General features: G+C 42.6%; 1 protein-coding gene across 2 annotated transcripts in view; it reads right to left on the bottom strand.

Moving 5' to 3' along the window:
* Window positions 1-385: 385 nt before the first annotated feature.
* The window catches only part of LOC147702989 (exocyst complex component 1-like), a 106,821-nt gene continuing 96,557 nt past the window's right edge, over window positions 386-10,649 (bottom strand). The window contains exon 3 of one of the 2 annotated variants that reach the window (XM_086928857.1): window positions 386-804. In XM_086928857.1, the coding sequence (XP_086784983.1) occupies window positions 550-804 (255 nt within the window). In that variant the 3' untranslated portion in view covers window positions 386-549. The remainder of the gene's footprint in view (window positions 805-10,649) is intronic. The other variant, XR_015297268.1, reaches the window with a different exon arrangement.

The following is a 10,649-nucleotide window of genomic DNA, read 5'->3' as shown; positions in this document are numbered from 1 at the left end:
TTTTACCCATTCCACGAGTCATACATGTTTTTACTACTCATGAAATGGGTTTTGTGACCCACACAACGAATCAAAATTTTGAAGTATCCTTTCTTCCAAATTGTAATTTGGTATGCTATGTGTTAATGGTTTGCAACTGCAATTCCTGTGGCACACCATAGTATAGTTATTTTCACCCCATAGGAGGTGATAATGGACTCCTGTGAATGATGATTTTGCAAATCAAATTAACATTAAATAGCCCAGTTTGAAAAATCAGATATCAGTCACTAAAAGGTGGGTGCACAAATTGGGACCTCTTTTTGTGGCTGCCATTTTCGTACATCTGGTTCATGGTATGTTTTTTTTCTAAGGCTACATCAAAGACATAAAGAAAGGCTGGCAGGGAGACTTTACACTATGTTACATATAGATAGAAAATGCCTCTGTAACATGCAGGCTTTGGAGAGGGACCGTCAGGTAGAGAGCATTTCTGGGTTATAATTTGACAGCTTCATCTGAGCCCCAGCATTTGCCAAATATCTGATGTGTTCCAGGCTCATGACAGGTCTACAGGCAGCTTAAAAGACACACACAATTTAAGGCTTGAAGGCAAAGTTTCAGGGCAAGGACAATGTCCTCAGGGACGTGGATAGACCCAGGATTGCCCACAAAGTCCTCGTCAAAATTGATCAGCTCGATGTCCTCTTCATAATACGATTTCCTTAGTTTCCGCAGGCAGCGTACAAAGGCGTATTTGGAAGCCGTCGTACAGGCTTCCCATTCGTAGACATTTTTAAAATGCATGTCAAGTCTGCGGTCATCCTAAAAATGAAACAGAGGTGTTACAGACAAGAGATCCTAACAAGTGAAAAACACTAATACTTTATATGTAATTGTTTAGGTCCTTTGATTTTCTGTGGCATTAAAGATTGCATTTTTTAAACGATGATGATTTTCATTATTATTATTGTACTTTTTCATTTTATGTCCATTAATATGTCGCATTTTTCGTCGCAAAAGCTCCTGATTATCCATCTGCACCAAACTTTAAGTGAGGAAACAAATAAATATGCTCGTGCTAAATTCATTGATTTTGTGATAGGGTAGTGATGGGGTAAAAATGGGGTAAAGTTACAACAGATGTCCAAAACATGTGCGTATCAGTTCTTCATGCCCCTATAGTAATTTGCGGCAAAGTGCATTAAATACTGGTTGTAAAAACTGGTCAACCTTTTCGACCAGTATTTTGCAAACACTATTGAATTTTACGTTCCGACCTTGATATATTGGTTGACAGAACACAGCACAACAAAATTACACAACTGACTCTAACAAGTCTGAATTTAGTTTAGCAACAATAGCACAACTTCAATAGTATGAATAACAAGAAGTTTATTCTGATCGCATAGATTCTGGACTGCCAGGCTAGACTCAGCAGACCACTGTGTCCGTGCCTGCCTTTCAATAAAGGAAAAGGGGGTTGCATTTAAAAAAGACCTCTTACTACTCTCATTCAAACTTTTTTTACATTCATGATGGGGAGACGGGGCTTGCGAATGGCTTTCTACTCCAGCACAGGAGTTAGTAATGTTTTGAGGTTTGACGAGGACTCATCACATACAAAATAGGTATTTGATAGAAGCACCTATAAAACGACCTTTCAAAAAACAAATTGGTTTCAATGCATAATTACTTTTTAGGAATCGGTAAAACTTTACTGATTCCTAAAAATGCATTTGTGCATTTGAAAATCTACGTTTGCAGTTCCAAACTCCAAATTGGAGTGTTTGATGAAAATAAAATAAGAGCTGAGCACAAATTCACCAAAGTGAGCATACTTCTCCAGCCAACTTGGAGAAATAAATGAAAACATCTTTGCAGTGAGCTTGCGCTGCGCTGGATAATGCAACACAATTGACGAGAAAAAGAGCAAAACAAAATATGAACTATGCCAACTATCCCTTTAACAATTGCTGCCAAAATTACCTAGTAAAATCATGATACTTATTTTGTTCTTCTCTCAAGAACAGCAGGTACCGTCTGACTTAGTGCAATTCATATTTGTGACTTGCATGTTACACACACACATGCCTGCTGCAGGCACTTAACCCACTGAGCTATGCGACTGGCTGGAAGTATCACTGGCAACAATCATCAAAATGCAGATATCATTGCAGGCAGTAGCGGTCGGCAGTAGGTGTTTCTGTAGGGCGGTGACGTGGGCAGGAGGAGGGGCAGGGTGGGGGGAAATAATGTATGGATTACGGAGTTTTACAGGTAAGTAAACATTTAAATACATAAAACGAATTTCGTTGCGCGCACTGCATCACATTTGGTGATGCAGTGTGCGCAACGAAATTCGTTTTATGTATTTAAATGTTTACTTACCTGTAAAACTCCGTAATCCATACATTATTTCCCCCCACCCTGCCCCTCCTCCTGCCCACGTCACCGCCCTACAGAAACACCTACTGCCGACCGCTACTGATTGCAGGCATAAATAACAATTCAGAAATCCTTTATTAAATGTATTCCCTCTACCTACTGCATGGTGTTTTGTGGGTCACTGTTATGTGTATCTGGTTTGACATAAACATGGTATAGTCTGACCATACCTCCATTCCAGTCAGTGAATTGGATTTACAATGACCACCTAGATGTCGAGACCATTGCAAGAAAGTGTTAAGCCAGCTCATTAGGCCACTGTATTGTTATCACTGGGTTACATGACCAAATCCTGGCAGGGTTAATTGGGCCATTGGACGTTCTGAGGTTGATAAAAGTAATGCTTTTAATTTGTGTAACAGTAATGAATTCTTGTAGTATTAGATATGTCAGCCTTAAAGTGTTATGTAATGGTATTGTATTTTCTTTTTTGCCCCTGTTGGTATTATGGTTCACAGAGGGCTTAGAGACTGTGCATGTGCCTCTTTGGTGCCCCTAGGTAGGTTGCATTTTTTTAAAATCTGAATAATGTGAATTTACTTGGGTGCAGGCATCAACATTTACCAACAATACATATCAAATGTGGGATGGCATCTGTTGAAAATACCTTTGTTTATTGTATCTTGCAATAAGCCTTTCACTGCTCATTTTTTTAACCTGTAATTCTACAATATAATAAACCATCTGCTTGCTTATGTTCTGTGCACTGTATTCTAAACCACAAAACTCTTACTATAAAAATGCACTCCAACGCCTAGGAATGAAGTTGGTGGCATGTGGTGGTTTACAACGACGATCCAGTGAATTGAAACAAGTCCTTCCGCAGCCTCTTTTATAAGTAACAAGTGAGCCCGTTATGACCTGTTCCTGTTTTTTTGTAACGTCGGGGGTGGGGAGAGGGCTGAGAATGAGTGAGTGAAGGGCAGCTCCAATGAAGCGGTCACGTGACCTTGCAAGGCATGGAGACAATGGAAGGGATTGCTGACGTGCTGTGATTTGTACCCTAAAATACAAAAAGCTTACTATACAGATGCACTCCAGCATCTAGGAGTGCAGTTGGTGGCATGTGGCTCTTTACACTGACCATCCAATGAATGGAAAGCCTGTTTTATTAAGTAACCTGTTTTATTAGAGCCCATTATGACGGGTTCCTGTTCTTTGCAGCTATCTCATGGGTGGGGAGGGGGTGAGAATGAGTGAGTGAAGGGCAGCTAAGTAGTCATGTAACCTTGCAATGCAATGGAGACTGTGGAAAGTTTTTCTGATGTACTGATGTACTGTGTGCCTTCTATACAGATACACTCCAGTGACTTGGAGGGCAGTTGGTGGCATGTGTCGCTTTACAATGACCATCCAGTGAATTGAAACAATCCCTTCCTGCAGCCTATTTTATTAGTAACAGTAAGCGTGTTATGACGTGTTCCTGTTTTTTGTAACTATCTTAGTGGTGGGAGGAGGGTGAGAATGAGTGAGTGAGTGACTGCTGAAACAAGGAGGTAACACGACCTTGCAAGGCAATGGAGACAATGGAGGGGATTGCTGATGTAGTGGGCGCTGTAATCTAAACTACAAAAGGCTTACTATACAGATGCACTCAGGCGTCTGGGAGTGCAGTTGGTGGCATGTGGCGTTTTACAGTGATCATCCAGTGAACAGAAACAAGCACTTACCACAGTCTGTTTCAGTGGTAACCAGCGAGCCTGTTATGACTTGATCCTGTTTTTTGTAACAACATCAGAGGTGCGGAGGGGGTGAGAATGAGTGAGTGAAGGGCAGCTAAAAGGAAGCAGTCCCTTGACCTTGCAAGGCAATGGTAACTGTGGAGGGGATTGCTGACTTTCTCCCCACGAATGCTCTCATAGTAATTGAAAAACATACTGTGGCTTGAAAAACAAGATAAGAACATGATTTACCGGGCTATTCCATTATGGTTGGAGAAGCGCCAGGAAAGCAGTCACTGGGGCACGGAAGTGAGCAAGCGACAGCAGGAGGAGGGTGATTGGGGGATGGGATAAGAAAAAATGCAGAGTGGAGGGAGAGAAATATCACGACTGTCATAGAAGCACATGGTAAGCAGACATGGGGGCGCGGGATGGAGAACGCAACAGTGGGAGGAGGGTGATTGGGGGACAAGATATGATTGACAGGCCTGTTTACAGAAATGGTGCAGTGCTCAGAGTGAGTCAAAACATGACCGATCCTAAGGTGGGCTCTTAAAGAGAAAGGAAGTTCCTAAAATGGTCATTAAATGGAAGGAGTGGATAGATAGTAGTAATTGGTCCCTGCTCTTGGGTAGGGCTAAACACAGGAAGAGGCATAATTCATGCATCCCATGGACAAATGGAGAGGGAAATTAGGAAAGCAATGATGGAGCCAGCACATGGGAAGCCTATGGGCGGGCTGAAGCCCACTAATTATATACATACAACATGTCTCTTTTGAGACAGTGTGTGTGCTATCTAGAGCCGAGACTTAAAATGGAAAAGAAAGCCTTTTGATTGACTGACTTTTCCGTTTGCTTAAAAAAGTGTCTCTTAACAAACCTAGCATTTACTTTCCTTTACATTCATTGTTTATTAATTTCAGAGCGAAAGGGAAATGGGCATTGTTTAAAAGCAGGTTCAACGTTGGAGGATATTAATCAAAAAGATCTATGATGTGGGAAAGACAACATTTGTTTAAATAAAAGACTCCGATATGTTGCAAATATTGCGAGAGAGACAAATGTTAGCTTCTACAAGATCTGCAAGTGGCCTTTAATTGAGTGATAGAAATGTGGGAAGAGCAAGGGCTGTACAGCTTTGCGTGTAAACCCTCCAGCTTGTCATGACCATTCAGAGACCACACGAAAAAGTAATCTGTGTGACCCCAACCCCCTTGTTTGACTTCGATCTGTTCCAACACACAAAAGATGCTGTAGAAAATCTTCAAGTGGCCACCAGACAACTCCAGGTAAATTACCCAAGCCCTCCTCACTGGCAGACTAGACTATGGAAACCAGTGGCGTCACTAGGGTTGGTGTCACCCGGTGCGGGTAACTCATGGTGTCACCCCTTCATGACTTACCGCATGGACCTCCGCAATATATGGTAGACACTCAAGCACAAGAACAAACGTTACGTTTGTAGGCAATGGTGGCACTTGTGCAAGTATCAAAGCAAACAAAATGGCATTACCGCGCAGTCCCCGGCAACACTCACTAGAAAGATCTGCCAAGGTGCCCTTTTTGTTAACTGGAGAGCATCGTTATATTCCCACCCAGCCAGGTAGATTTGTCCACACACACCCACTGTGTTAATCTGAAGAGGTTCAAGTGCACAAAATCGGATAGTCTTTCTGTAGAGCATCACCCCCATTGGGCACACCATGAGATGTGCCTGCATTCCTATTGTGCTAGGAGCATGGGTTACACCTTTTGTGAAACAAAACGCCCACGGTACACATCCAGACAGAACACGGTCTGTCTAAATAACCACCCCCGCTCCTGGTGTTTGGTATTAACAGGCTCTGACCGGCTGGCAGGGTACAGCAGGGGCCACATCACATGAGGTGTGGTTGGGGGGCCCGGGCCCAGGCCTATCGTGACTGTCACTGCCCAACTGGAAGGAAGAAAGGCAAGCTTTAAGGCCCAGCTATGTTACCATGTATTTGTTCTACAGCAATATCCTCTGTGCATGTGCACAAGCTCTTTCCAGGGCTAAAGGGCAAGGGCATCTTATTGGTCTGAGCCTCAAAACACTAGGTTAGCATCAGAGAAGAGGGCAGTGTTTTCGCTTGTGCCAGTAAAAAAAACTGAAAGCATGTACTGAATCAGTTCATTTGTGTGCCGCTGCACTGCCACATTTTTAACTTAGTTCATGCAGTATTCATATATAAATAAATAAATTATATTCTCTCTCTCACCGTTCCAAATTTGAAGGGGGGACTGATGAGAGACCAAGACGGCGCTCACGAATCGCGATATCATCAAAAGATAGTGCCGGTGGTCTCTGTCGTCATTGGTATTAATTCTTTATTCTCACGACATCGGACGCACCGCGCACGCACTCTCCCTGGCGGGCGCGTGACCGCCGTGACGCGTCAGTGCAGCAGGTGCGCACTGCGCACAGCACGCGGGGGCTGTCCCAGAGCCGTCATTGGTAGCGCTAAGATTGACGGCCCTGGGGCCCAAACTGCTGGGTAGTACTAGTAGAAAGGATTCGAGTAGCTGGCGTGCTGCATCGCAAATTCGTGAAGGTAACGAACGGGTGGAACTTACAGCCTGATTCATCAAGGTGAGTATTTGCTATTCCTTAATAGCGATTATTAAGGAATCGCTATTAAGGAATAGCAAAATGCTATTCACCAAGAAATCGTTAAATAAATTGCGATTTCTGATCATTCCTTAATTGCGATTAGCAAATTGCTAATTGCAATTAAGGAATATCTCCCCATTCATTCCTATGGGCCCAAAGGCCCATAGGAATGAATGGGAAGACATTTCAATGTGCGAATCGCAATTAGCGATTCGCATATTGAAATTGCGATTTCAAGGGTGCAGGGGTGTCCAAAGGACAGCCTGTAGCACCCCTGAAATGTATGCTACATTGGTGTTGCGCACACACATGTCCCAAGGACATGTGTGTGTGTAACATGAAACTTAGAAAAATTCATTTAAATGCATTTTTCGAAGTTTCCGCTATTTACCACGAGGTTTGACCTCGCGGTAAATAGCGTGAAATTTTTGCGAATTCGCAATTTAAAAATGTTTCAAGAATAGCATTTAAGGAATCTCTAATAGAGATTCCTTAAATCCTATTCCTCGCAAATATGCGAATTCTTAAATAGCGATTTTTGCATTTGGGATGATGAATCCCAAATGCAAAAATACCGCTCGCAAAGGGCCAGATTCTCAGAATCTGGCCCTTTGCGACCGGATTTAACAATGATGAATCAGGCTGAAAGATTTTTAGAGGCTACTCATGCTTGCTAGATAATCAAACCGCAAACTTCAACTACCTAGGGCTTCAAATGTCATTCAGAGACACGTCATAAAGCTTTTTTCAAAGCCATCGATTTGTGACCTATTTAAATTCATAGTTTACAATAAATGTTTTTCACAACAATCACACAGATCAGCTTGCTCCTTAGCTGATGTGCTGTGCATTTGCAATGTAATTGTTTCTGTTTCTCTGGTTTCTTCACGCGGCTTCCTCATCTAAATGACTATTATACAAATATGACCTCAGCTAGCCTAGGCGCACAAAAATGAACCTGCCTGCCTGGTATCGGAAATAAATGCGCCACGAGCAGTGTTTGGTAACTCCAAGGTAAAGTACTGCATCGTTCTTCATTAAAATGTCAACTTTGACGATGTGCAGCAGTCTAGCTCCACTCAATTCAGTTCTGCCAGCCAGCTTGTCCAGTGGGTCCGCCGGGCGCATCCGCATCGCACACCAGTGACGATCGTCATCACAACATGATCTGGTCTGGTGAGGTGCGGTGCGTGCGTGACCTGGCTAGGCTAACTAAATACTAGATTGGTGTCACCCCCAGATGGGGTGTCACCTGGTGCGGTCCGCACCCTCCGCACCCCCCTAGTGACGCCGCTGATGGAAACTACTAATTATAACAAAATGAAGGAGAAAGAAGTAATCAGGGATGTGTCCACTCAACTTCCAATGAAAATTCACTAATCACAAGAGAGTGGAACACAGCCTAGCTAATATGAACCTGAAGTCTCAGAAAGATGTTTTTGAGACCCATACCCGCTAGAATTACCTAGTGGCATACTTCATCATCGGGTCGACATTCCCTAGAACTAATGTGTCGGAGTGGGTGCTACCTCCAAAGAGGGAGTACTTCTAACTGTGAGGTTTTACTTTTAAGAGGATCTGTTCATAGTGTTGCGGGGAAACTAAACTAAAGAAAGACAAGACTTCTCTTGGCAAGGCAAAAGAAGATTTACTGTTCGGCAGGGATAGCAGCTATCCCAACAAAGCCGGTTCACATGGCTTTCATCAGGACCTAAATAAGCTGATCCTAGTATAAGTATAAGGACAGTATCCTATTACTCTTGTTACAATGATGTACTTTTTTGTGGAAGTACAGTAACTTACAGTTCCTCTAGGGTATGAAAGCCCATAACCTGAAAATATGAGAAAGCATGAAAAGAGCATCCAAAATACCTTATCCTGGGTAATATGTGCCTAGGCAAAGTATCCATGTCAAACTGATGCAACTCCTGCATAGGAGTTGTCCCCCTGTGCACAGCATAAAAGACCAAAGGTTTGGTTTAATCTTGGCTGGAAACAATGAGAAAGATACGATGATTTGTTGATTAATTTAATGACCAACAGTCTTTTGTCAAAATTCACTCCATTCAATGGATCATCATTAAATCATCATGATGTTCACATGTAAGCGTTCAAAATATTTAAATCCATATTCTTCCCCGTGTTTCAATTAATCCCAATGCATTTCGGGCATAAGTTCTGCCCTTCGTCAGGGGAGCATTCTGCAAGTAAAGGTGACATATATATTTGGTCTCAGATAGAAGTAAATATAATAAAGTAAATTAGGATCGATGGTGAGCATGCAGGGATCCTTAAGTGCATGATTGTGTACTAGTGTTGAACCAAGGGACAGTTGAAGGTAATGCTCATACCTATGTGGATAAGGTGCCAGGACAATACACAACAGTGGCCGTGAGTGTGGCAGAGATCGATGTCTCATAATGTAAGCCATGTGGTATCCGTAAACATCGGGCGTATGGCACAATGCGAAGCAGAAAAGGGCAAGTTACAGCGACAATAAGTTAAGATGCTGGTCAAAGTGCTGAGAAACCGATGTGAGGTTCATGCGAGCACTAGTGACAAACCCCTAGAAAGGTGCCGTGAGAATGACAACATGCGAGGCTAAGCGCAAAGGAACAAGAAAAAAGATATCTCACGTATTAACAATGGGTGAAAAAACTATCAGCGCTGGGGGAAACAATAAACAAAACGTTACGCTTGAAAAAGGTGATACGCTTGAAAAAATAAAAAGGGGGTCTCATTAAGAGGTACTTACTGTATGAGGTGGTTACGGGAGCATATAAAAACTCGAGGTTGTAGGGCAGCACGTCCAGTGGCCGAACGAGTGTTAGCGACGTGAAAAACGCTGAACTAATAAAGTTGAAAGGCATAGACAGGCATAGACAGGCGGACGCGCCACAGCCAGGTGAAACATAAAAAGAGGACTGGTGAAGAAAAGTGACCGCCATCTTGGAGCGGAGTGTGCAATAGAAACACGAATCAGTGTGAATTAAAGCATGTGGTGAGTGATGGGTCGCGTGCACTAGGGAGACCCCTGTAAAGTAAAAGAAGACAACGAACAATAACTGTACATGACCATAAATGAAACAATGGAAAATTGTCAGATGATAACTTATTGATAAACAATGTGCTGGAATGCCTGGAAAGAAAAAGTTATACATCACTAGATGAAAGGGTAGAAGATACGTCAAAGATAACACAAAAACTCCATTCTGTCATTCAGCCTGTTAGGCTGCATCGTGCACAAATAACGTATCCAAAAGTTCTCTCTCTGAAGGAGTCTATTCTTGTTGTGGCTGCCTTCAACCTGTTTTATGACCTCAATAATGAGAAAGCGAAGTTGTGAAACATTATGTCTTTTCTCCATAAAGTATGAAGCCACGGTAGATTTCAGATTATTTGTTCTGATGTTGCTTTTATGTATCAAGATGCGGATGCATATTTTCCTCTCTATATGGCCAACATAACATAGGCCAGGGGGATTTGAGTGAATAAATGACATTAGACGTGTTCCATGTCACATTGACTCTCAGTTTAATGGTGGTGCCCTTCATGGGGTGATGAATATAATTTCCTGGTATGGAATTGTTACAGTTGCTACAATTGTGACATGGTACCCAGCCTTTGTAACTGGTTGTCAGCTGGTCTCCTGAGGTGCGTGTGAGAACATTTTTCAAGTTTGGTCCTCTGGTATACGAGAAAATGGATTTGTGTTCAAAGAGGCCTATGAAGTCTGGTTCTCTACTTAGCAATGGCCAATGTTTGAGAATGATGTTGCGGTACTTGTTACTAGTAGTTGAGTATTTGGAAACCACTACCATGCGGTTCATATCTTTTTTGGTTGAGCCGACAGTAAGTCCCGTCTGTTGAGGGCTTCACATCTGTTTTTGGAGGTTTCCAAAATATCTTCAGGGTATCCACGGTTTT

This window comes from Lissotriton vulgaris, chromosome 7, assembly GCF_964263255.1.
Source record: "Lissotriton vulgaris chromosome 7, aLisVul1.2, whole genome shotgun sequence".
Classification (NCBI taxonomy): domain Eukaryota; kingdom Metazoa; phylum Chordata; class Amphibia; order Caudata; family Salamandridae; genus Lissotriton; species Lissotriton vulgaris.
Note: the sequence above shows the minus strand (reverse complement) of the source record. Positions and strands in the feature narration are given on the sequence as shown.